The following is a 26,839-nucleotide window of genomic DNA, read 5'->3' on the forward strand; positions in this document are numbered from 1 at the left end:
TTTACTATTTAGACATCAACATGTTATTGAACGTTGCTAACTTTAAGCCTTAAAATTACCGATGCCTCATGTAGTAATCGATGACTGTGGAAAATGCTGCAAAACCGGCTGCGCCAACAATTCCCGCTTTAACACCAGCTGCGAAGAGCAAACAAAATTATCTTCAGATTGTCCTTAAAACGAAATTCTGATCGCTCACCTCTCAAACCAATCAACCCTCCGGTAACCGCTCCCGCGTACGTTCCATTCCTCCAGTCGGAAACGCCTCGTTTCTGAAAGCAAAAATAAGGTCAGCTTAGCGTTATTCCCTCTCCAAGATTCGTGAAACCAACCGATTCGATCACACACTCCACCGCGGCAAACACCGCCCCGATCACGGCAAAGTTTTTACCGTACGAGTGCGTGGCGGCGCGCATCTCCCGGAAGATTTCGCGCGCCGTTTGCTGCTTCTCGGCCGCCAGCGGGTCCGCGATGTTCGGGTTCACCGAGGAGCTGAACAGTCCGATGGCCGCACCCAACCCGTACCCCATGACGCAGCTCATGAGCGATTTGAAGGCGCAACTCTCGAATGCGGCCTCTACCAGCTTTTCCTCGTTGGTTTTGATCTGGGAAAAGCAATCAATAAATAAATTTAAATTTGCTAATTAATGACTGCACAAGACATTACCTGAACCACGCCGTACATTTTTGGGATGATGATGTTCTCGCGGAATCTATGGCGAAATTGTAATCTCAGTTGATTAAATTGTTTTAAGTTTGATTTTTATCTCGTTGTTCCCTCACCTGAAATTGTTTCCAATAAAGTGCCTGGCCACCTCGTCAAGATCTGCATTCGGGAAAAATATTCCACTTGTACTGGGCGGCTGCTGGTCTCCACTCGGCTGATCCTCCGGATTTGGAGGTTTCGGAAGAACAATCATCTTTTGATGACTTGCAGTTACTTTGTAGACAAGTTTCAAATCACTGTTTGTTCACAAGTTGTTGATTAAACGTAAGAAATGCAAATTTACAGCAATTTCAGAAATTTTCTAATCAAAACATGCTCGTTCCGACAAATTTACGCAATCCTGCTGTTGAGAACTGTCAAACTTTGTTTATACAGTGCGACCAGTGCTGAACATTTTCTTATCATTTCGTCGTACGCCAAGTTAGCCCTTTGACCGAACTTGACAAATTTGAGTAGAAATCTGTTTAGAGTGTACGCCCAAAACAAAAACATTAGTCACTATCGCAAATCGATATCGCAGCTTCCGCGGAATTTAACTCGCTCCCGAAAATGTTCACACACCTGTCCGGGGGCCGTGCCAACATCCAGCTCATCCAGGAGGCGGCCGTCCGCGAGCTGGTCGAGATACTGGACCGCTGCGAGGGAACCAAGGCCATCATCTGGGACGAATCGCTGGGTGGGCCGGTGGGGCTGGTTGCGCGATACACTTTCCTGAAAGAGCACCACGTCACGAAGATGTACCCGCTGCGGCCGGAACCGTGGACCGACATCGACGTGAAGAACATTATCTTCATCACACGGCCCAACCAGACGCTGATGGATTACATCGCCAACAACATTCACGAGGAGGAGCGCAAGAAGAAAAGTATGTGGATTAGTTTAGCTAGTGGCTTCTACTTAAAAATATCTAATTTCAGTTTCCCGCAAGGAGTACTACCTATACTTCCTGCCGAAAAAGTCCTTCCTGTGTGAGAAGCGACTTCAGGTGAAGGGCGTGCACGGCAGCTTGGCGCACATTGGCGAGTTCCGGTGCGACTTTTTCCCCTTCGACAACGATCTGCTATCGATGGAACTGAAGGATGCCTACCGGGATCTGTACCTTGAGGGGGACACTTCTAGCTTGCATCAGTCAGCATGCGCGTTGATTGCTCTGCAGAAGCTTTTCGGTCGAATTCCGAAAGTTTACGGAAAGGGAAGCTGTGCGCAGCGTGTTTGGGAACTGACCAAAACCATGGCCGATGAGGACGAAACTGTGCTCAACAGCGACAAGGGGGTCGTTGATCAGATGATCATTCTGGACCGGTCGATTGACCTGATGAGCGTGCTGGCCACGCAGCTCACGTACGAAGGGCTGATCGACGAGATCTTTGGCATTAACAACACGACAGTTAATCTGCCCTCGGAAACGTTCAACACTGGCGAAGGTTTCACCGTCGAGCGGAACACTGAAAAAAGTCAATTCATTCTGAACTCCAAAGAACAGCTGTACGCCGAACTGCGCGACAAAAACTTCAACGCCGTAGGAGCCGTGCTATCGCGGCTGGCCAAATCAATCCGCTCCCGTGCAAACGAAAATCACGGTGAAAAGTCCATCCAAGAGCTCAAAAAGTTCGTCGAAAGCCTGCCCCACATCAAAGCGAACGAACAATCGCTGGCAACGCACACCAAAATTGCCGAACTCATAAAAGAGGTCATTTCCTCCGACTCGTTTCTCGACGAACTGGGCTGCGAACAAGAGTTCATGATGTGCGCCGACGTAGACAAACCCAACCCGTTCATTGAAGATCTGATCGCGAAGCAAGCACCCCTACGCAACGTACTTCGTCTAATGTGCATGCAGTCGATAGCCGGATCCGGCCTCAAACCCAAAGTGCTCGAATACTACAAACGCGAACTGGTCCAGGTGTACGGCCTATCAACCCTCCTAACCATTGGTAACCTAGAAAAGGCAGGCCTCCTCAAGCCCCAAACCGGCACCCGCACGTACGCCGTCCTGCGTAAAACCCTCAACCTAACAGCGGAGAATCCCGAAGAAGTGTCCCCAAAAGACATCACGTACGTGCACAGCATTTACGCCCCCCTCTCGATCCGCATCGTCGAGCAGCACCTCAAACCGAACGGTTGGCAGTCGCTGAACGACGTCCTGTCCTGCCTTCCCGGGCCAACCTTCGAGGACTTTCAACCCGCGATGGCGCTCAACAGTCGGCGCGGCTCGTTCACGTCGGAGATTTCCCAATCGGACATTCCGCGCGTCATCGTGGTGTGCTTCGTCGGGGGCTGCACGTTTGCGGAAATTTCGGCGCTGCGATTCCTGGCCCAGCAGGACGAGAACAACGTGGAGTTTGTGGTTTGCACGACCAAACTGATTAACAAGAACAGCTTTCTGGATACTTTTATCGAGAAGTATTAGGCGTTACGAGTATTTTAATCACCATGCGTATATATTTTATAATATATTATTCCATTATAAATAATAAAAAAAAATGTTTAATTCTATGTACATTTTTTGCAATTTAATCGCTGGAAACTTTACTGTACAAACCAATTGAAAATCAAAATGTTTTTGTTTATAAGTTTCGGACAGAACAGAAACAGAACAACAAAAATGGTGTATCTTTTCCCAAAAGCTGCTGCCCCTATTCAGACTGTAGTTATTGTCATTCGGGTGGCTCAAGCTTTTCAAGTGTTTTGCTCATGAATTTGTCCCACTGTCTTGAACTTTTCAATGTGATGAGGAAAACACTTGAAATTGATCTTAAGACCTACACAATATAAGCACTATTCAAAGTCAACGTGATTTTCCATTTGAATTTAATGTGTTTCACTGATTGATTTTAGCGCGACTTTTATCGATGGCTAGGAGCGAGGCTAGAACGAATAGCACAAAAAACACTCCCGTTTTCAACCGGCCGGCCGGCGCAGTGGTAGCGTGCACGACTAGCAAGCGAGAACCTGTAAACGCTTGTACGTACACTGAGCAAAACTTACACAGTTCAACGAAGTGTTCTACACATGATCTGGCCCTGCTGTACAGAGCACTCAAATATCAATCGCAAAACACTTGGAATTTCGGTGATTGGCCATGAAATAATGTCAATAGCCAAACACTTGAATTTTAAATGGGGTTGAAAAATAAAAGTACGTACAAGCGATATACAGGTTCTCGCTTGCTAGTCATGCACGCTACCACTGCGCCGGCTGGCCAGTTGAAGATGACGGGTGAGTTTTTTGCACTATTCGTCCTAGCCTAGCTTCTAGCCTTCGATGAAAGTCGCTCTAAAATCAATCAGTGAAACACATTAAATTCATGTGGACTTAACGTTGACTTTGAATAGTGCCTGTTTTGGGTAGATCTTAAGATCAATTTCAAGCGTTTTGCTCTTCACTTTGAATAGTTAAAGGTAGTGGGACAAATTCATGAGCAAAACACTTGAAAAGCTTGAGCCACCCGACTGACAAAAAAAAAAGCAAAGCAATCCACTTTAACGACCCCCGGGTCTTTTGTGGGCTCTGTTGCAAGTTTCTGCTCATTTCTAGGCGTTCGAAGGTTATGTGTGGTGAGTCACCCAAACCCTCTTTTACGCAAATGGACCGACGTTTTACTTCCCCATCCGATAGAAGGCAACCCGAATGACAATAACATGTCAAAAAATACCAAAAATTCAATCGCCCAAACACTTGCATTTGATAATGGTTTGGAATGATGTTGAAACACAAACCAGTTAAATCTATGATGTGGCTTTATTCAATCATTCAAGTGTTTGGGCACTTGAATAAAACATGTGGCGTATTTTCAGTGTAGTATTATTTTTCCACACCATTTTAAATTCAAGTGTTTGGCTATTGAAATTATTTCATGGCTAATCACCACAATTTCGAGTGTTTTGCGATTGATATTTAGGTGCTCTGTACTGCAGGGTTAGATCATGTGCGAAACACTTCGATGCGCTGTGTGAGTTTTGCTCAGTGTACTCTAAGATGAGCAGTTCTCTACGAAATCGGTCTTTTTTCTTAAATTTTAATTTTTGTATTTTTTAATCCGACTGAAACTTTTTTGGTGCCTTCGGTATGCCCAAAGAAGCCATTTTGCATCATTAGTTTGTCCATATAATTTTTCATACAAATTTGGCAGCTGTCCATACAAAACTGATATTTGAAAATTCAAAAATCTGTATCTTTTGAAGGAATTTTTTGATCGATTTGGTGTCTTCGGCAAAGTTGTAGGTATGGATATGGACAACACTGAAAAAAAGTGACACAAGGTGAAATTTTTTTTGGTGATTTTTAATTTGACTTGTTGTCACTAAAACTTGATTTGCAAAAAAACACTATTTTTATTTTTTGATATGTTTTAGAGGACATCAAATGCCAACTTTTCAGAAATTTCCAGGTTGTGCAAAAAGTCTTTGAGCGAGTTATGAATTTTTGAATCAATTCTGATTTTTTTTCAAAAAATCGAAAAATCGGCGGTAAAAAATTTTTAACTTCATTTTTCTATGTAAAATCAAATTTGCAATCAAAAAGTACCGTTTCAAGTTTTCAAGTTAAATCCATTTTTAGGTGACTTTTTTGAAAATAGTCGCAGTTTTTAATTTTTTTAAATTAGTGCACATGGTGTGTTGTTTGGGTGAGACTTAGAAAACATCAATTTCCCTGTTTTTAATCAAATGCATGGCAATATCTCAGCAACTAAGGGTCGTATTAACAAAGTCCCAAAAAGCAAAATATAGAGAATTTTCTCAGCTTTTCAAAAATATTTTGTTCAAAGGTGGGCAAACATGTGCACTAATTTAAAAACATGAAAAACTGCGATTATTTTCAAAAAAGTCACCGAAAAATGGATTTAACATGAAAACGGTACACTTTATCAAAATTTCACTTAAGTACTTTTTGATTGCAAATTTGATTTTACATCAAAAAATGAAGTTGAAAAATTTTTGCGACCAATTTTTGAAAAAATCAGTATTGATTCAAAAATTCATAACTCGCACAAAGATTTTTTGCACAGCCTTTAAATTTCTGAAAAGTTGGCATTTGATGTCCTCTAAAACATATAAAAAAAAAAAATAAAAATAGTGTTTTTTGCAAACCAAGTTTTAGTGACAAAAAGATAAATCAAAAATCACCATTTTTTTACCGTGTATCATTTTTTTCCAGTGTAGTCCGTATCCATACCTACAACTTTGTCAAAAACACTAAATCGATAAAAAAACTCTTCGAAAGATACAGATTTTTGAATTTTCATACATCATTTTTGTATGGACAGCCGCCAAATTTGTATGGAAAATTTTATGGACAAACTAATGATGCAAAATGGCTTCTTTGAGTTTACCGAAGGCACCAAAAAAGTTTCAGCCGGATTAAAAAATACAAAAATTTAAATTGAAGAAAAAGACCGATTTCGTAGAGAATTGCTCTTTTGTTAAAATTTACGAAAGTAAAATCAACAATTTTAATTGCTAAAAAATCTGGGCAGTCTCACCGTGTATGTAAAAATAATGGGAATGTACATGAATTCATCGATGTTCAGCGACTATAAAAAAATCCTACCTATAAAATAAAATAAAATCTTCGAAAAAAATTGCTCTAAATCTGCTGACGAAATATTTCTATTAATCCTGCAAAATATTGGGATAGAGCCCTTCTAGCATGGTGTCTGGCTAATAGTATAAAATAGAGGTGGGCAAAAACGCTCTATTTTAGGAGCCGCTCATTTTCGTTCGCTCACTAAAAAGAGCCGCTCTTTTGAACGGCTCTTTCGCTCTTTTTCAAAATTTTGATAAAAAGGTTATTTTTAAGAACTGTGTGATTTTATGAACTCTTTTCTAAATTCTGATTTAATCGATGAAGTCTATAAACACTGAAGTTAAATCAGGCAAGAGATTTTTTTTCCATAATCGCTCAGCTATTTAGTAGATTTTTTATTCTATTTTACAAGCTATGCAATTTTAAATGCTCAAATTTGTATTTGGATAATACTTAAATGTACGATCAGTTATATAAAGAAAAGCTTTTTCATTTTGTTTAGAAAATCATTTACTTTTGGAATTTCAAAGAAAAGGAGGAAACTGAAAATATGTTTGAAAACTTTAAAGTGGTGTTTGGCAGCAATGCTATTTTAGGATTATTGTTTTTAAGCAATTATTTTTCAATCGAAAATTTATTTTAAATTCTAAAAACAAATTTTGTGATACAATTTGTTCGAAATTCGATAAATTCTATTTAAAACAAGTTTAAAAAATCATTCTATCTTGGAACGGTTCTTTAAAAAAACCGGAGTTTAAAAAAGAACCGCGGTTCTTTTTTATAAGCCATGGTTCGTTCGCTCTTTTTAGTGAACCGGCTCTTTGAGCGGCTCGCTCTTTTTTGCCCACCTCTAGTATAAAAATTAAACAAAATATGACATCAAAAACCTAATACAATACAATCAAAATAAAGGTTAAAATAAAAGTAAGATCATAGCAAAAAAAAAAACGAAACTGAAAAAAATCGAAAAAATAAAGCAGATTAAAACAGAAAAATTGAGATAACGAAAATATTAATCGTTTCAATTCTCGACAAAAACAGTTTTCCTAACACATACTTTCTATGTTCAATAAAACTAAGTTTATTTCGATGGTTAGTTTGTAAATTTTTTCTTCAGTAGATTTAGTCGATTTAGATTTCAGTAGATTTACAGGCAAACTCTGCTCTCAACTTCCAATTAGTTAGCTGTTTAAAGGTGACCCACATCTCAGCTTAGGATAAAAGTTTCACACAAGTAATGTTTAAACACCGAAATGAATGAAATGAAATTAATGTTATCTATAAATAAGGCTACCAGATTTTATCTTTCCCGTTCAGATTTTCGACCCTCTTCGCGGGTTTGTACGGAATTTGATGATGACAATAATTAGTTTCATCAAATATTTTGATGGTAATAACACATCTATTTCATTGTCAGTTAGATTAAAAAAAAATATTTGGATATGCCCCCGTGATATTATGTGTGATAGTCGTCTTTCACAAATAATATCACGGGGGCATATCCAAATATTCGCGACTTGGTATTTCTTAAGTTGAGTTTTACAAAATGTTTTTTGAACGAAAATAAATGTTTATTTCAGCATTTTTTCAAATTCGACTGATTGATTTTGACCCTGTTATTCTGTACTGAATATAATTTATTAATCTTGGATTACTTTCCCGGGAACTGTAAAACTAAAATCAGCAATAAACTCGATGCAACGTTGACACACACTATACACAATTTCGTTTCAATCAAAGATGCAAGTTTGTCACTTTGTCATACAAAGGACAAAATGATCAAAAGCGAGTTGCGCAAAGATAACATGATCATGTCGATTTTAAAGAAAATTTTAAACCATAAACTTCTCAGTGTCTTTACATTGTCGGAAAAACTCTACGTAGTTCACGGACACCTCTTTTGTGTGTGTGGAAAACTCTCTCCCTCGAGAGAGAGAGTGAGAGCGGAAAGCTCGCCTTTTGCTGCTTGCGATACAGCTATGGCACTGCCACAGGTCGGAAAACCCTCTCAGACCATTTTCTCCGCTGCAGCAGAGAGGACGACGACGCGTTGGAAAGCTCGCCAGCCAGCCAGCAGTGAAGGATTTTTCCTGTAGGATTTTCCTCCACGCACACACACACCCTCTCACAAGTGTTAGCAGTTTTCACGGGGTGGAAGGAAAAAAAAAAGCTGCCAGCTCCGAAAAGTGGCCATTTTTCGTGGGAATTTCGAGCATTTCGGAGGAATTTGGTGCCAAAAGTGGGGTTGTTTTGTGGCAGTGCAGTGAGCAGGAGCTTCCGGGGTTCGAAAATTTTCCGAGCAGCAGGTTTTCAAAACGCCCCGAAAAAAAAAACGAGGAAAAGTTGGGGAGGTGGGGCGAAAGTGTGAACTCCTCGATATTTTTTTTTATTCGAGGGGGAAAACGACGATACCAGAACACGGTGTCTGAAGGTGAAGTTCAACCGAAAGTGAGGGTAGAATTGGTTTTGGGATAGTGTGGATGGTGTTGGGTGCGGAAACAGGTTTGCGGATTTTGTTGGCCAAGGATTTTGCCCTTTTGTGCTGGGGAACATAAGCTGAAATGTTTGCAGCAGCTGGTTGTTTAAGACGGCGAGCCTTTCGAGAGTGGTGAAGCCCAGCCAGTTTTTCGGACCAGAGAAGTGGTGTGTACAGAAGAGGCAGCAGCAGCTGAAAGTGCTGTGCAAACTTCGATAAGGACCGCTCGATAGATAGCAGCCTCCAATATGTCTCTCCAAACAGGTAATTTTCGCCCCAGTCCCAAATTAGATTTTGAAACCAGAGAGAGCTGAAATTCGTGTAAAATTATTGGTTTCTGTTTTCTCGTTTTTTGTTTTGTTGGATTGAGTTCCCCATTTACTTGATGCACACGTACTGTTGGTTCGTAGTTTGAGTTTCAATTCCGGTGCCATTATTTAGTAGTTAATTTCCTTTTCCAGATGTAGCGTGTGACAAGTTGAGCATTCGATATTGTTCCCAAGAAGAGAAGAAAAAAAAGTGCCACCACATCTGTTGTCCTAGTTTGGTTTTTCCCAACTGTTTCCTCATTTTGCTCCCCCACGTAGAAGTAATGCTCTGTTGCCATCATTCAGCACACACACACACGCACGTACATTACATAGTAAAACAACGCATTGTATTGGAAAATTTTCCGCAGCTCATCGACGGAGATTGAAGCAGAAAAAAAACGAAGCGAACAGCATAATAGAGCGACATCGTAAACAATATGGTGGCCATTATGCTGTTTTTTCTGCTGCTGCTTACTCTCTGACTGCCGAGCTGATAACGTATAGTACATCCATAGGGTATCGTTCCATGTTGTTTGCATTGAATGGAGGGGAGAACTTTAGCCATTGAATTGTGTTTTGGGGGAAAAAACCTAAGGAACCCTAAGAACCCTTGTTCCCCCCCTCACTAAAAAGTGACTCAATGATACTTAAAGTTTGTAGGTTTATTAAAAAAAAAACTAAATAGAGTTTAAAATAAACTTTGCTTAGATTTAGTATCTACACTAAGGTGGTTAAAATTTGACGTTTCGCTTTTCATTGCAGAGCAGAATAATTATTGGAAGGGTGTACCACAGAGTAGGGGAGAGCGGGGAGACTTGATCCCCGGGGACACTTGATCCCAAGCCTGTATCTCGTCAGCATGTGGGTAAAACAATTAGCTTTGTTCTAGAAAGTTGTGCGAAATTAACTAAAACTCATTGTAGAAAATAAAGAAAAAAAAAATTAAAAAATGTTTAGATTGAGTTACACACATTTTTCTAAAACGAGCAGCAAAAAACTTCCAAGAGATTTTTTTTTCTTTGTTTTGATATGTATAGAAAACATTCAAAAATTATTCAAAAAAATATTTTTTATACATGAATTGTTTGATAAACTTATCAAATCCAAAACCCTTACGCATTTGATGTTAAATTTATCGTCATACTATTTTTACAATCAATTGTTTAAAAAAGTGCGTTTAGGGAGACTTGATCCCTGCATTTTTATAGTCACTGGAATCAGCCTCAAGATTAGAGTGTCCAATTTCCCGGGGTTACCAATTTCCCGGGAAACGGGAAGTTTTCAACCAATTTCCCGGGAATTCCCGGGAAATTTTAAATTCATTGAAAAACGCTCTAATCTTTATTCTGAATCATATTTTGCATCAAAATGGAATAGGACAGCGACTTTGATGGTTAAAATAAGTATAATGATCAACTAATAGCTTGACTGCATGCAAAAATTCATACAACTACAAGAAAATGTATATTTTTCTAATTTTATAAGCTCAAATCGTACAATAAATCAAAAAATGATCTCTTGTATTTTTAGTTGAAAAGTATTTTTTCATCAAAGTGTTTGGACAGTAAGTAAAGAGTTCAATTAGTTGGGTGGTGACGCGCGGTCAATTATGTGGCATTGTGTGTGAAAAGAAAAGAATTTTATTTCGTGTTTCATCCTGGTTGGCTTGCCCACAAGCAGAAGAAAATCAGTTCAATTAGTTGGGTGGTGACGCGCGGTCAATTATGTGGCATTGTGTGTGAAAAGAAAAGAATTTTATTTCGTGTTTCATCCTGGTTGGCTTGCCCACAAGCAGAAGAAAATCAGTTCAATTAGTTGGGTGGTGACGCGCGGTCAATTATGTGGCATTGTGTGTGAAAAGAAAAGAATTTTATTTCGTGTTTCATCCTGGTTGGCTTGCCCACAAGCAGAAGAAAATCAGTTCAATTTGTTGGGTGGTGACGCGCGGTCAATTATGTGGCATTGTGTGTGAAAAGAAAAGAATTTTATTTCGTGTTTCATCCTGATTGGCTTGCCCACAAGCAGAAGAAAATCAGTTCAATTTGTTGGGTGGTGACGCGCGGTCAATTATGTGGCATTGTGTGTGAAAAGAAAAGAATTTTATTTCGTGTTTCATCCTGATTGGCTTGCCCACAAGCAGAAGAAAATCAGTTCAATTAGTTGGGTGGTGACGCGCGGTCAATTATGTGGCATTGTGTGTGAAAAGAAAAGAATTTTATTTCGTGTTTCATCCTGGTTGGCTTGCCCACAAGCAGAAGAAAATCAGTTCAATTTGTTGGGTGGTGACGCGCGGTCAATTATGTGGCATTGTGTGTGAAAAGAAAAGAATTTTATTTCGTGTTTCATCCTGGTTGGCTTGCCCACAAGCAGAAGAAAATCAGTTCAATTTGTTGGGTGGTGACGCGCGGTCAATTATGTGGCATTGTGTGTGAAAAGAAAAGAATTTTATTTCGTGTTTCATCCTGATTGGCTTGCCCACAAGCAGAAGAAAATCAGTTCAATTTGTTGGGTGGTGACGCGCGGTCAATTATGTGGCATTGTGTGTGAAAAGAAAAGAATTTTATTTCGTGTTTCATCCTGATTGGCTTGCCCACAAGCAGAAGAAAATCAGTTCAATTAGTTGGGTGGTGACGCGCGGTCAATTATGTGGCATTGTGTGTGAAAAGAAAAGAATTTTATTTCGTGTTTCATCCTGGTTGGCTTGCCCACAAGCAGAAGAAAATCAGTTCAATTTGTTGGGTGGTGACGCGCGGTCAATTATGTGGCATTGTGTGTGAAAAGAAAAGAATTTTATTTCGTGTTTCATCCTGGTTGGCTTGCCCACAAGCAGAAGAAAATCAGTTCAATTAGTTGGGTGGTGACGCGCGGTCAATTATGTGGCATTGTGTGTGAAAAGAAAAGAATTTTATTTCGTGTTTCATCCTGGTTGGCTTGCCCACAAGCAGAAGAAAATCAGTTCAATTAGTTGGGTGGTGACGCGCGGTCAATTATGTGGCATTGTGTGTGAAAAGAAAAGAATTTTATTTCGTGTTTCATCCTGGTTGGCTTGCCCACAAGCAGAAGAAAATCAGTTCAATTAGTTGGGTGGTGACGCGCGGTCAATTATGTGGCATTGTGTGTGAAAAGAAAAGAATTTTATTTCGTGTTTCATCCTGGTTGGCTTGCCCACAAGCAGAAGAAAATCAGTTCAATTTGTTGGGTGGTGACGCGCGGTCAATTATGTGGCATTGTGTGTGAAAAGAAAAGAATTTTATTTCGTGTTTCATCCTGGTTGGCTTGCCCACAAGCAGAAGAAAATCAGTTCAATTAGTTGGGTGGTGACGCGCGGTCAATTATGTGGCATTGTGTGTGAAAAGAACAGAATTTTATTTCGTGTTTCATCCTGGTTGGCTTGCCCACAAGCAGAAGAAAATCAGTTCAATTTGTTGGGTGGTGACGCGCGGTCAATTATGTGGCATTGTGTGTGAAAAGAAAAGAATTTTATTTCGTGTTTCATCCTGGTTGGCTTGCCCACAAGCAGAAGAAAATCAGTTCAATTAGTTGGGTGGTGACGCGCGGTCAATTATGTGGCATTGTGTGTGAAAAGAAAAGAATTTTATTTCGTGTTTCATCCTGGTTGGCTTGCCCACAAGCAGAAGAAAATCAGTTCAATTAGTTGGGTGGTGACGCGCGGTCAATTATGTGGCATTGTGTGTGAAAAGAAAAGAATTTTATTTCGTGTTTCATCCTGGTTGGCTTGCCCACAAGCAGAAGAAAATCAGTTCAATTAGTTGGGTGGTGACGCGCGGTCAATTATGTGGCATTGTGTGTGAAAAGAAAAGAATTTTATTTCGTGTTTCATCCTGGTTGGCTTGCCCACAAGCAGAAGAAAATCAGTTCAATTTGTTGGGTGGTGACGCGCGGTCAATTATGTGGCATTGTGTGTGAAAAGAAAAGAATTTTATTTCGTGTTTCATCCTGATTGGCTTGCCCACAAGCAGAAGAAAATCAGTTCAATTTGTTGGGTGGTGACGCGCGGTCAATTATGTGGCATTGTGTGTGAAAAGAAAAGAATTTTATTTCGTGTTTCATCCTGGTTGGCTTGCCCACAAGCAGAAGAAAATCAGTTCAATTTGTTGGGTGGTGACGCGCGGTCAATTATGTGGCATTGTGTGTGAAAAGAAAAGAATTTTATTTCGTGTTTCATCCTGGTTGGCTTGCCCACAAGCAGAAGAAAATCAGTTCAATTAGTTGGGTGGTGACGCGCGGTCAATTATGTGGCATTGTGTGTGAAAAGAAAAGAATTTTATTTCGTGTTTCATCCTGGTTGGCTTGCCCACAAGCAGAAGAAAATCAGTTCAATTTGTTGGGTGGTGACGCGCGGTCAATTATGTGGCATTGTGTGTGAAAAGAAAAGAATTTTATTTCGTGTTTCATCCTGATTGGCTTGCCCACAAGCAGAAGAAAATCAGTTCAATTTGTTGGGTGGTGACGCGCGGTCAATTATGTGGCATTGTGTGTGAAAAGAAAAGAATTTTATTTCGTGTTTCATCCTGGTTGGCTTGCCCACAAGCAGAAGAAAATCAGTTCAATTTGTTGGGTGGTGACGCGCGGTCAATTATGTGGCATTGTGTGTGAAAAGAAAAGAATTTTATTTCGTGTTTCATCCTGGTTGGCTTGCCCACAAGCAGAAGAAAATCAGTTCAATTAGTTGGGTGGTGACGCGCGGTCAATTATGTGGCATTGTGTGTGAAAAGAAAAGAATTTTATTTCGTGTTTCATCCTGGTTGGCTTGCCCACAAGCAGAAGAAAATCAGTTCAATTTGTTGGGTGGTGACGCGCGGTCAATTATGTGGCATTGTGTGTGAAAAGAAAAGAATTTTATTTCGTGTTTCATCCTGGTTGGCTTGCCCACAAGCAGAAGAAAATCAGTTCAATTTGTTGGGTGGTGACGCGCGGTCAATTATGTGGCATTGTGTGTGAAAAGAAAAGAATTTTATTTCGTGTTTCATCCTGGTTGGCTTGCCCACAAGCAGAAGAAAATCAGTTCAATTAGTTGGGTGGTGACGCGCGGTCAATTATGTGGCATTGTGTGTGAAAAGAAAAGAATTTTATTTCGTGTTTCATCCTGGTTGGCTTGCCCACAAGCAGAAGAAAATCAGTTCAATTAGTTGGGTGGTGACGCGCGGTCAATTATGTGGCATTGTGTGTGAAAAGAAAAGAATTTTATTTCGTGTTTCATCCTGGTTGGCTTGCCCACAAGCAGAAGAAAATCAGTTCAATTAGTTGGGTGGTGACGCGCGGTCAATTATGTGGCATTGTGTGTGAAAAGAAAAGAATTTTATTTCGTGTTTCATCCTGGTTGGCTTGCCCACAAGCAGAAGAAAATCAGTTCAATTTGTTGGGTGGTGACGCGCGGTCAATTATGTGGCATTGTGTGTGAAAAGAAAAGAATTTTATTTCGTGTTTCATCCTGGTTGGCTTGCCCACAAGCAGAAGAAAATCAGTTCAATTAGTTGGGTGGTGACGCGCGGTCAATTATGTGGCATTGTGTGTGAAAAGAAAAGAATTTTATTTCGTGTTTCATCCTGGTTGGCTTGCCCACAAGCAGAAGAAAATCAGTTCAATTTGTTGGGTGGTGACGCGCGGTCAATTATGTGGCATTGTGTGTGAAAAGAAAAGAATTTTATTTCGTGTTTCATCCTGGTTGGCTTGCCCACAAGCAGAAGAAAATCAGTTCAATTAGTTGGGTGGTGACGCGCGGTCAATTATGTGGCATTGTGTGTGAAAAGAAAAGAATTTTATTTCGTGTTTCATCCTGGTTGGCTTGCCCACAAGCAGAAGAAAATCAGTTCAATTAGTTGGGTGGTGACGCGCGGTCAATTATGTGGCATTGTGTGTGAAAAGAAAAGAATTTTATTTCGTGTTTCATCCTGGTTGGCTTGCCCACAAGCAGAAGAAAATCAGTTCAATTAGTTGGGTGGTGACGCGCGGTCAATTATGTGGCATTGTGTGTGAAAAGAAAAGAATTTTATTTCGTGTTTCATCCTGGTTGGCTTGCCCACAAGCAGAAGAAAATCAGTTCAATTTGTTGGGTGGTGACGCGCGGTCAATTATGTGGCATTGTGTGTGAAAAGAAAAGAATTTTATTTCGTGTTTCATCCTGGTTGGCTTGCCCACAAGCAGAAGAAAATCAGTTCAATTTGTTGGGTGGTGACGCGCGGTCAATTATGTGGCATTGTGTGTGAAAAGAAAAGAATTTTATTTCGTGTTTCATCCTGGTTGGCTTGCCCACAAGCAGAAGAAAATCAGTTCAATTTGTTGGGTGGTGACGCGCGGTCAATTATGTGGCATTGTGTGTGAAAAGAAAAGAATTTTATTTCGTGTTTCATCCTGGTTGGCTTGCCCACAAGCAGAAGAAAATCAGTTCAATTTGTTGGGTGGTGACGCGCGGTCAATTATGTGGCATTGTGTGTGAAAAGAAAAGAATTTTATTTCGTGTTTCATCCTGGTTGGCTTGCCCACAAGCAGAAGAAAATCAGTTCAATTTGTTGGGTGGTGACGCGCGGTCAATTATGTGGCATTGTGTGTGAAAAGAAAAGAATTTTATTTCGTGTTTCATCCTGGTTGGCTTGCCCACAAGCAGAAGAAAATCAGTTCAATTTGTTGGGTGGTGACGCGCGGTCAATTATGTGGCATTGTGTGTGAAAAGAAAAGAATTTTATTTCGTGTTTCATCCTGGTTGGCTTGCCCACAAGCAGAAGAAAATCAGTTCAATTTGTTGGGTGGTGACGCGCGGTCAATTATGTGGCATTGTGTGTGAAAAGAAAAGAATTTTATTTCGTGTTTCATCCTGGTTGGCTTGCCCACAAGCAGAAGAAAATCAGTTCAATTAGTTGGGTGGTGACGCGCGGTCAATTATGTGGCATTGTGTGTGAAAAGAAAAGAATTTTATTTCGTGTTTCATCCTGGTTGGCTTGCCCACAAGCAGAAGAAAATCAGTTCAATTTGTTGGGTGGTGACGCGCGGTCAATTATGTGGCATTGTGTGTGAAAAGAAAAGAATTTTATTTCGTGTTTCATCCTGGTTGGCTTGCCCACAAGCAGAAGAAAATCAGTTCAATTAGTTGGGTGGTGACGCGCGGTCAATTATGTGGCATTGTGTGTGAAAAGAAAAGAATTTTATTTCGTGTTTCATCCTGGTTGGCTTGCCCACAAGCAGAAGAAAATCAGTTCAATTAGTTGGGTGGTGACGCGCGGTCAATTATGTGGCATTGTGTGTGAAAAGAAAAGAATTTTATTTCGTGTTTCATCCTGGTTGGCTTGCCCACAAGCAGAAGAAAATCAGTTCAATTTGTTGGGTGGTGACGCGCGGTCAATTATGTGGCATTGTGTGTGAAAAGAAAAGAATTTTATTTCGTGTTTCATCCTGGTTGGCTTGCCCACAAGCAGAAGAAAATCAGTTCAATTAGTTGGGTGGTGACGCGCGGTCAATTATGTGGCATTGTGTGTGAAAAGAAAAGAATTTTATTTCGTGTTTCATCCTGGTTGGCTTGCCCACAAGCAGAAGAAAATCAGTTCAATTAGTTGGGTGGTGACGCGCGGTCAATTATGTGGCATTGTGTGTGAAAAGAAAAGAATTTTATTTCGTGTTTCATCCTGGTTGGCTTGCCCACAAGCAGAAGAAAATCAGTTCAATTAGTTGGGTGGTGACGCGCGGTCAATTATGTGGCATTGTGTGTGAAAAGAAAAGAATTTTATTTCGTGTTTCATCCTGGTTGGCTTGCCCACAAGCAGAAGAAAATCAGTTCAATTAGTTGGGTGGTGACGCGCGGTCAATTATGTGGCATTGTGTGTGAAAAGAAAAGAATTTTATTTCGTGTTTCATCCTGGTTGGCTTGCCCACAAGCAGAAGAAAATCAGTTCAATTTGTTGGGTGGTGACGCGCGGTCAATTATGTGGCATTGTGTGTGAAAAGAAAAGAATTTTATTTCGTGTTTCATCCTGGTTGGCTTGCCCACAAGCAGAAGAAAATCAGTTCAATTAGTTGGGTGGTGACGCGCGGTCAATTATGTGGCATTGTGTGTGAAAAGAAAAGAATTTTATTTCGTGTTTCATCCTGGTTGGCTTGCCCACAAGCAGAAGAAAATCAGTTCAATTTGTTGGGTGGTGACGCGCGGTCAATTATGTGGCATTGTGTGTGAAAAGAAAAGAATTTTATTTCGTGTTTCATCCTGGTTGGCTTGCCCACAAGCAGAAGAAAATCAGTTCAATTTGTTGGGTGGTGACGCGCGGTCAATTATGTGGCATTGTGTGTGAAAAGAAAAGAATTTTATTTCGTGTTTCATCCTGGTTGGCTTGCCCACAAGCAGAAGAAAATCAGTTCAATTTGTTGGGTGGTGACGCGCGGTCAATTATGTGGCATTGTGTGTGAAAAGAAAAGAATTTTATTTCGTGTTTCATCCTGGTTGGCTTGCCCACAAGCAGAAGAAAATCAGTTCAATTTGTTGGGTGGTGACGCGCGGTCAATTATGTGGCATTGTGTGTGAAAAGAAAAGAATTTTATTTCGTGTTTCATCCTGGTTGGCTTGCCCACAAGCAGAAGAAAATCAGTTCAATTTGTTGGGTGGTGACGCGCGGTCAATTATGTGGCATTGTGTGTGAAAAGAAAAGAATTTTATTTCGTGTTTCATCCTGATTGGCTTGCCCACAAGCAGAAGAAAATCAGTTCAATTTGTTGGGTGGTGACGCGCGGTCAATTATGTGGCATTGTGTGTGAAAAGAAAAGAATTTTATTTCGTGTTTCATCCTGGTTGGCTTGCCCACAAGCAGAAGAAAATCAGTTCAATTTGTTGGGTGGTGACGCGCGGTCAATTATGTGGCATTGTGTGTGAAAAGAAAAGAATTTTATTTCGTGTTTCATCCTGGTTGGCTTGCCCACAAGCAGAAGAAAATCAGTTCAATTTGTTGGGTGGTGACGCGCGGTCAATTATGTGGCATTGTGTGTGAAAAGAAAAGAATTTTATTTCGTGTTTCATCCTGGTTGGCTTGCCCACAAGCAGAAGAAAATCAGTTCAATTTGTTGGGTGGTGACGCGCGGTCAATTATGTGGCATTGTGTGTGAAAAGAAAAGAATTTTATTTCGTGTTTCATCCTGGTTGGCTTGCCCACAAGCAGAAGAAAATCAGTTCAATTTGTTGGGTGGTGACGCGCGGTCAATTATGTGGCATTGTGTGTGAAAAGAAAAGAATTTTATTTCGTGTTTCATCCTGATTGGCTTGCCCACAAGCAGAAGAAAATCAGTTCAATTTGTTGGGTGGTGACGCGCGGTCAATTATGTGGCATTGTGTGTGAAAAGAAAAGAATTTTATTTCGTGTTTCATCCTGGTTGGCTTGCCCACAAGCAGAAGAAAATCAGTTCAATTTGTTGGGTGGTGACGCGCGGTCAATTATGTGGCATTGTGTGTGAAAAGAAAAGAATTTTATTTCGTGTTTCATCCTGGTTGGCTTGCCCACAAGCAGAAGAAAATCAGTTCAATTTGTTGGGTGGTGACGCGCGGTCAATTATGTGGCATTGTGTGTGAAAAGAAAAGAATTTTATTTCGTGTTTCATCCTGGTTGGCTTGCCCACAAGCAGAAGAAAATCAGTTCAATTTGTTGGGTGGTGACGCGCGGTCAATTATGTGGCATTGTGTGTGAAAAGAAAAGAATTTTATTTCGTGTTTCATCCTGGTTGGCTTGCCCACAAGCAGAAGAAAATCAGTTCAATTTGTTGGGTGGTGACGCGCGGTCAATTATGTGGCATTGTGTGTGAAAAGAAAAGAATTTTATTTCGTGTTTCATCCTGGTTGGCTTGCCCACAAGCAGAAGAAAATCAGTTCAATTTGTTGGGTGGTGACGCGCGGTCAATTATGTGGCATTGTGTGTGAAAAGAAAAGAATTTTATTTCGTGTTTCATCCTGGTTGGCTTGCCCACAAGCAGAAGAAAATCAGTTCAATTTGTTGGGTGGTGACGCGCGGTCAATTATGTGGCATTGTGTGTGAAAAGAAAAGAATTTTATTTCGTGTTTCATCCTGGTTGGCTTGCCCACAAGCAGAAGAAAATCAGTTCAATTTGTTGGGTGGTGACGCGCGGTCAATTATGTGGCATTGTGTGTGAAAAGAAAAGAATTTTATTTCGTGTTTCATCCTGGTTGGCTTGCCCACAAGCAGAAGAAAATCAGTTCAATTTGTTGGGTGGTGACGCGCGGTCAATTATGTGGCATTGTGTGTGAAAAGAAAAGAATTTTATTTCGTGTTTCATCCTGGTTGGCTTGCCCACAAGCAGAAGAAAATCAGTTCAATTTGTTGGGTGGTGACGCGCGGTCAATTATGTGGCATTGTGTGTGAAAAGAAAAGAATTTTATTTCGTGTTTCATCCTGGTTGGCTTGCCCACAAGCAGAAGAAAATCAGTTCAATTTGTTGGGTGGTGACGCGCGGTCAATTATGTGGCATTGTGTGTGAAAAGAAAAGAATTTTATTTCGTGTTTCATCCTGGTTGGCTTGCCCACAAGCAGAAGAAAATCAGTTCAATTTGTTGGGTGGTGACGCGCGGTCAATTATGTGGCATTGTGTGTGAAAAGAAAAGAATTTTATTTCGTGTTTCATCCTGGTTGGCTTGCCCACAAGCAGAAGAAAATCAGTTCAATTTGTTGGGTGGTGACGCGCGGTCAATTATGTGGCATTGTGTGTGAAAAGAAAAGAATTTTATTTCGTGTTTCATCCTGGTTGGCTTGCCCACAAGCAGAAGAAAATCAGTTCAATTTGTTGGGTGGTGACGCGCGGTCAATTATGTGGCATTGTGTGTGAAAAGAAAAGAATTTTATTTCGTGTTTCATCCTGGTTGGCTTGCCCACAAGCAGAAGAAAATCAGTTCAATTTGTTGGGTGGTGACGCGCGGTCAATTATGTGGCATTGTGTGTGAAAAGAAAAGAATTTTATTTCGTGTTTCATCCTGGTTGGCTTGCCCACAAGCAGAAGAAAATCAGTTCAATTTGTTGGGTGGTGACGCGCGGTCAATTATGTGGCATTGTGTGTGAAAAGAAAAGAATTTTATTTCGTGTTTCATCCTGGTTGGCTTGCCCACAAGCAGAAGAAAATCAGTTCAATTTGTTGGGTGGTGACGCGCGGTCAATTATGTGGCATTGTGTGTGAAAAGAAAAGAATTTTATTTCGTGTTTCATCCTGGTTGGCTTGCCCACAAGCAGAAGAAAATCAGTTCAATTTGTTGGGTGGTGACGCGCGGTCAATTATGTGGCATTGTGTGTGAAAAGAAAAGAATTTTATTTCGTGTTTCATCCTGGTTGGCTTGCCCACAAGCAGAAGAAAATCAGTTCAATTTGTTGGGTGGTGACGCGCGGTCAATTATGTGGCATTGTGTGTGAAAAGAAAAGAATTTTATTTCGTGTTTCATCCTGGTTGGCTTGCCCACAAGCAGAAGAAAATCAGTTCAATTTGTTGGGTGGTGACGCGCGGTCAATTATGTGGCATTGTGTGTGAAAAGAAAAGAATTTTATTTCGTGTTTCATCCTGGTTGGCTTGCCCACAAGCAGAAGAAAATCAGTTCAATTTGTTGGGTGGTGACGCGCGGTCAATTATGTGGCATTGTGTGTGAAAAGAAAAGAATTTTATTTCGTGTTTCATCCTGGTTGGCTTGCCCACAAGCAGAAGAAAATCAGTTCAATTTGTTGGGTGGTGACGCGCGGTCAATTATGTGGCATTGTGTGTGAAAAGAAAAGAATTTTATTTCGTGTTTCATCCTGGTTGGCTTGCCCACAAGCAGAAGAAAATCAGTTCAATTTGTTGGGTGGTGACGCGCGGTCAATTATGTGGCATTGTGTGTGAAAAGAAAAGAATTTTATTTCGTGTTTCATCCTGGTTGGCTTGCCCACAAGCAGAAGAAAATCAGTTCAATTTGTTGGGTGGTGACGCGCGGTCAATTATGTGGCATTGTGTGTGAAAAGAAAAGAATTTTATTTCGTGTTTCATCCTGGTTGGCTTGCCCACAAGCAGAAGAAAATCAGTTCAATTTGTTGGGTGGTGACGCGCGGTCAATTATGTGGCATTGTGTGTGAAAAGAAAAGAATTTTATTTCGTGTTTCATCCTGGTTGGCTTGCCCACAAGCAGAAGAAAATCAGTTCAATTTGTTGGGTGGTGACGCGCGGTCAATTATGTGGCATTGTGTGTGAAAAGAAAAGAATTTTATTTCGTGTTTCATCCTGGTTGGCTTGCCCACAAGCAGAAGAAAATCAGTTCAATTTGTTGGGTGGTGACGCGCGGTCAATTATGTGGCATTGTGTGTGAAAAGAAAAGAATTTTATTTCGTGTTTCATCCTGGTTGGCTTGCCCACAAGCAGAAGAAAATCAGTTCAATTTGTTGGGTGGTGACGCGCGGTCAATTATGTGGCATTGTGTGTGAAAAGAAAAGAATTTTATTTCGTGTTTCATCCTGGTTGGCTTGCCCACAAGCAGAAGAAAATCAGTTCAATTTGTTGGGTGGTGACGCGCGGTCAATTATGTGGCATTGTGTGTGAAAAGAAAAGAATTTTATTTCGTGTTTCATCCTGGTTGGCTTGCCCACAAGCAGAAGAAAATCAGTTCAATTTGTTGGGTGGTGACGCGCGGTCAATTATGTGGCATTGTGTGTGAAAAGAAAAGAATTTTATTTCGTGTTTCATCCTGGTTGGCTTGCCCACAAGCAGAAGAAAATCAGTTCAATTTGTTGGGTGGTGACGCGCGGTCAATTATGTGGCATTGTGTGTGAAAAGAAAAGAATTTTATTTCGTGTTTCATCCTGGTTGGCTTGCCCACAAGCAGAAGAAAATCAGTTCAATTTGTTGGGTGGTGACGCGCGGTCAATTATGTGGCATTGTGTGTGAAAAGAAGAGAATTTTATTTCGTGTTTCATCCTGGTTGGCTTGCCCACAAGCAGAAGAAAATCAGTTCAATTTGTTGGGTGGTGACGCGCGGTCAATTATGTGGCATTGTGTGTGAAAAGAAAAGAATTTTATTTCGTGTTTCATCCTGGTTGGCTTGCCCACAAGCAGAAGAAAATCAGTTCAATTTGTTGGGTGGTGACGCGCGGTCAATTATGTGGCATTGTGTGTGAAAAGAAAAGAATTTTATTTCGTGTTTCATCCTGGTTGGCTTGCCCACAAGCAGAAGAAAATCAGTTCAATTTGTTGGGTGGTGACGCGCGGTCAATTATGTGGCATTGTGTGTGAAAAGAAAAGAATTTTATTTCGTGTTTCATCCTGGTTGGCTTGCCCACAAGCAGAAGAAAATCAGTTCAATTTGTTGGGTGGTGACGCGCGGTCAATTATGTGGCATTGTGTGTGAAAAGAAAAGAATTTTATTTCGTGTTTCATCCTGGTTGGCTTGCCCACAAGCAGAAGAAAATCAGTTCAATTTGTTGGGTGGTGACGCGCGGTCAATTATGTGGCATTGTGTGTGAAAAGAAAAGAATTTTATTTCGTGTTTCATCCTGGTTGGCTTGCCCACAAGCAGAAGAAAATCAGTTCAATTTGTTGGGTGGTGACGCGCGGTCAATTATGTGGCATTGTGTGTGAAAAGAAAAGAATTTTATTTCGTGTTTCATCCTGGTTGGCTTGCCCACAAGCAGAAGAAAATCAGTTCAATTTGTTGGGTGGTGACGCGCGGTCAATTATGTGGCATTGTGTGTGAAAAGAAAAGAATTTTATTTCGTGTTTCATCCTGGTTGGCTTGCCCACAAGCAGAAGAAAATCAGTTCAATTTGTTGGGTGGTGACGCGCGGTCAATTATGTGGCATTGTGTGTGAAAAGAAAAGAATTTTATTTCGTGTTTCATCCTGGTTGGCTTGCCCACAAGCAGAAGAAAATCAGTTCAATTTGTTGGGTGGTGACGCGCGGTCAATTATGTGGCATTGTGTGTGAAAAGAAAAGAATTTTATTTCGTGTTTCATCCTGGTTGGCTTGCCCACAAGCAGAAGAAAATCAGTTCAATTTGTTGGGTGGTGACGCGCGGTCAATTATGTGGCATTGTGTGTGAAAAGAAAAGAATTTTATTTCGTGTTTCATCCTGGTTGGCTTGCCCACAAGCAGAAGAAAATCAGTTCAATTTGTTGGGTGGTGACGCGCGGTCAATTATGTGGCATTGTGTGTGAAAAGAAAAGAATTTTATTTCGTGTTTCATCCTGGTTGGCTTGCCCACAAGCAGAAGAAAATCAGTTCAATTTGTTGGGTGGTGACGCGCGGTCAATTATGTGGCATTGTGTGTGAAAAGAAAAGAATTTTATTTCGTGTTTCATCCTGGTTGGCTTGCCCACAAGCAGAAGAAAATCAGTTCAATTTGTTGGGTGGTGACGCGCGGTCAATTATGTGGCATTGTGTGTGAAAAGAAAAGAATTTTATTTCGTGTTTCATCCTGGTTGGCTTGCCCACAAGCAGAAGAAAATCAGTTCAATTTGTTGGGTGGTGACGCGCGGTCAATTATGTGGCATTGTGTGTGAAAAGAAAAGAATTTTATTTCGTGTTTCATCCTGGTTGGCTTGCCCACAAGCAGAAGAAAATCAGTTCAATTTGTTGGGTGGTGACGCGCGGTCAATTATGTGGCATTGTGTGTGAAAAGAAAAGAATTTTATTTCGTGTTTCATCCTGGTTGGCTTGCCCACAAGCAGAAGAAAATCAGTTCAATTTGTTGGGTGGTGACGCGCGGTCAATTATGTGGCATTGTGTGTGAAAAGAAAAGAATTTTATTTCGTGTTTCATCCTGGTTGGCTTGCCCACAAGCAGAAGAAAATCAGTTCAATTTGTTGGGTGGTGACGCGCGGTCAATTATGTGGCATTGTGTGTGAAAAGAAAAGAATTTTATTTCGTGTTTCATCCTGGTTGGCTTGCCCACAAGCAGAAGAAAATCAGTTCAATTTGTTGGGTGGTGACGCGCGGTCAATTATGTGGCATTGTGTGTGAAAAGAAAAGAATTTTATTTCGTGTTTCATCCTGGTTGGCTTGCCCACAAGCAGAAGAAAATCAGTTCAATTTGTTGGGTGGTGACGCGCGGTCAATTATGTGGCATTGTGTGTGAAAAGAAAAGAATTTTATTTCGTGTTTCATCCTGGTTGGCTTGCCCACAAGCAGAAGAAAATCAGTTCAATTTGTTGGGTGGTGACGCGCGGTCAATTATGTGGCATTGTGTGTGAAAAGAAAAGAATTTTATTTCGTGTTTCATCCTGGTTGGCTTGCCCACAAGCAGAAGAAAATCAGTTCAATTTGTTGGGTGGTGACGCGCGGTCAATTATGTGGCATTGTGTGTGAAAAGAAAAGAATTTTATTTCGTGTTTCATCCTGGTTGGCTTGCCCACAAGCAGAAGAAAATCAGTTCAATTTGTTGGGTGGTGACGCGCGGTCAATTATGTGGCATTGTGTGTGAAAAGAAAAGAATTTTATTTCGTGTTTCATCCTGGTTGGCTTGCCCACAAGCAGAAGAAAATCAGTTCAATTTGTTGGGTGGTGACGCGCGGTCAATTATGTGGCATTGTGTGTGAAAAGAAAAGAATTTTATTTCGTGTTTCATCCTGGTTGGCTTGCCCACAAGCAGAAGAAAATCAGTTCAATTTGTTGGGTGGTGACGCGCGGTCAATTATGTGGCATTGTGTGTGAAAAGAAAAGAATTTTATTTCGTGTTTCATCCTGGTTGGCTTGCCCACAAGCAGAAGAAAATCAGTTCAATTTGTTGGGTGGTGACGCGCGGTCAATTATGTGGCATTGTGTGTGAAAAGAAAAGAATTTTATTTCGTGTTTCATCCTGGTTGGCTTGCCCACAAGCAGAAGAAAATCAGTTCAATTTGTTGGGTGGTGACGCGCGGTCAATTATGTGGCATTGTGTGTGAAAAGAAGAGAATTTTATTTCGTGTTTCATCCTGGTTGGCTTGCCCACAAGCAGAAGAAAATCAGTTCAATTTGTTGGGTGGTGACGCGCGGTCAATTATGTGGCATTGTGTGTGAAAAGAAGAGAATTTTATTTCGTGTTTCATCCTGGTTGGCTTGCCCACAAGCAGAAGAAAATCAGTTCAATTTGTTGGGTGGTGACGCGCGGTCAATTATGTGGCATTGTGTGTGAAAAGAAAAGAATTTTATTTCGTGTTTCATCCTGGTTGGCTTGCCCACAAGCAGAAGAAAATCAGTTCGAATTGTTGGGTGGTGACGCGCGGTCAATTATGTGGCATTGTGTGTGAAAAGAAAAGAACTTTATTTCGTGTTTCATCCTGGTTGGTTTGCCCACAAGCAGAAGAAAATCAGTTCAATTTGTTGGGTGGTGACGCGCGGTCAATTATGTGGCATTGTGTGTGAAAAGAAGAGAATTTTATTTCGTGTTTCATTCTGGTTGGCTTGCCCACAAGCAGAAGAAAATCAGTTCAATTTGTCGGGTGGTGACGCGCGGTCAATTATGTGGCATTGTGTGTGAAAAGAAAAGAATTTTATTTCGTTTTTCATCCTGATTGGCTTGCTCAAGTCCTTCCTACATCATCGTTGATCGGGAGGCACGACGTCGTGTGAAATGTTGCATTAAAATAAGTTTAAGTGTTACTGTAAATGACTGTAAAAAAGTCCTTCTTATATCATCAATGTCGTCTGGGTAATCGTGATGAAAAATTACATTTATTCAGTATTTAAATACCTGTGCGCGAGTGTTTTGGTGTGCTAATTAGAAAGACCTTCCCATAGCATCGTTGCTCGGAAGGCTCGCCGACGGGTTTGTTATGAAAGTCCTCCCCATAGCATCGTAGCTCGGGAGGCATCGAAAAGCCAATACCTTATCCTACTAACCCAAAAAAAAAATAATCACGTGATGCTTGAAGGAGATGCTGTGGATTCAACGGTCTCAAGCGGTATCAACAAGTATATAGCGAAAAACTATGTGCTTGATGAGTCTGCAACTTCAACTATCGGACTAACATTCCTCCCTTTTGTTGAACTGCAGGCTTCTTGGGAGGGCGCCGGTATTGACTAATAAAGTCGGGGTCTTCAGGGGTTAAACAGTGAACGGATGGTTGGCTCCCACTGATCATTTTTGATTCATTGTTTAACTTCAGCTGATCTGTCAATAACGGAGTAGCAGCTCATTGGCAGTCAACCATGCTCATGCTCATGCTCATGCTCATGCTCAGATATTTTGAAAACTTATGATAGCAAAACAACTGGACTGATGAACTGAAAATTTATTTTAATTTTTTTTTCCAATTTGGCCAGAGTCAAGGATCATAAACTTTAAAGTAAATTTTCAGTGGACTTAGGCCGATTCAAGTTCACTAAATTCATCTAAATTGAATACTGCCGTTAAGAGCGTGTTCAACGATCCAAAATCATATTTTGATGAGACTGAAGCGTTTACTGAGAATAACTTTTAAAAAGTCCAGTTTTTCTTGGCTTGAAACATAATATTTTTTTTATTTTTCAATTCTCCCCTTTGATCTTGACCAGGACCGTGGAACACAAACCTTTATACAAGTTTGTAATAGCCTTACTATTTTTATTTAAAACTTTAAAATGCAAACAATGTCATTCCAATGTATTGCATCTCTTATCTTCTAACAAGATCAAAAAGTTTTCGTTTAATGCTTGATCTTCCTAACCAGGACCTTGACCATTTATTGAAAAAAAAACATGATGTTTATTTAAATTTTTGTGGAAAATCAGATTAAATTATTTTTGAAATATTTAAAATGCAGCAGTTTCACACAGTTGAAATCATATGTAATTTTACGGTATTTTCTAACCCAGCCGTGTTCCTAAACCCGTCGT

General features: G+C 40.6%; 3 protein-coding genes across 4 annotated transcripts in view; 2 read left to right on the forward strand and 1 right to left on the reverse strand.

Moving 5' to 3' along the window:
- On the reverse strand, positions 1-1,063 carry LOC120429833 (mitochondrial import inner membrane translocase subunit Tim22). The gene is made up of 5 exons (XM_039594897.2): positions 784-1,063; positions 668-713; positions 333-605; positions 200-272; positions 1-138 (listed from the first exon to the last, which is right to left on the reverse strand). Exons 1-5 carry the CDS (start codon positions 918-920, stop codon positions 56-58), a joined length of 612 nt encoding a protein of 203 aa, XP_039450831.1. The 5' UTR covers positions 921-1,063; the 3' UTR covers positions 1-55.
- Positions 1,064-1,187: 124 nt separating this feature from the next.
- Positions 1,188-3,223, forward strand: LOC120429832 (vacuolar protein sorting-associated protein 33A). The gene is made up of 2 exons (XM_039594896.2): positions 1,188-1,592; positions 1,645-3,223. The coding sequence occupies exons 1-2, from the start codon at positions 1,277-1,279 to the stop codon at positions 3,135-3,137; spliced, it is 1,809 nt and encodes a 602-aa protein (XP_039450830.1). The 5' UTR covers positions 1,188-1,276; the 3' UTR covers positions 3,138-3,223.
- A 5,068-nt stretch (positions 3,224-8,291) lies between these two features.
- Positions 8,292-26,839, forward strand: part of LOC120423374 (small G protein signaling modulator 2-like) — a 50,276-nt gene continuing 31,728 nt past the window's right edge. For both annotated transcript variants that reach the window (XM_052710153.1, XM_052710154.1), the window contains exon 1: positions 8,292-8,993. In XM_052710153.1, the coding sequence (XP_052566113.1) occupies positions 8,978-8,993 (16 nt within the window). In that variant the 5' untranslated portion in view covers positions 8,292-8,977. The remainder of the gene's footprint in view (positions 8,994-26,839) is intronic.

Source organism: Culex pipiens, chromosome 3 (genome assembly GCF_016801865.2).
Source record: "Culex pipiens pallens isolate TS chromosome 3, TS_CPP_V2, whole genome shotgun sequence".
Classification (NCBI taxonomy): domain Eukaryota; kingdom Metazoa; phylum Arthropoda; class Insecta; order Diptera; family Culicidae; genus Culex; species Culex pipiens.

Coding starts and splice junctions, on each gene's coding strand:
- LOC120429832 (XM_039594896.2), top strand. CDS start 1,277: ATGTTCACACACCTGTCCGGGGGCCGTGCCAACATCCAGCTCATCCAG. Junction 1,593..1,644: donor GGAGGAGCGCAAGAAGAAAA/GTATGTGGATTA, acceptor ATCTAATTTCAG/TTTCCCGCAAGGAGTACTAC.
- LOC120429833 (XM_039594897.2), bottom strand. CDS start 920: ATGATTGTTCTTCCGAAACCTCCAAATCCGGAGGATCAGCCGAGTGGA. Junction 714..783: donor TTTATTGGAAACAATTTCAG/GTGAGGGAACAA, acceptor ATTTCGCCATAG/ATTCCGCGAGAACATCATCA. Junction 606..667: donor AAATGTACGGCGTGGTTCAG/GTAATGTCTTGT, acceptor TGCTTTTCCCAG/ATCAAAACCAACGAGGAAAA.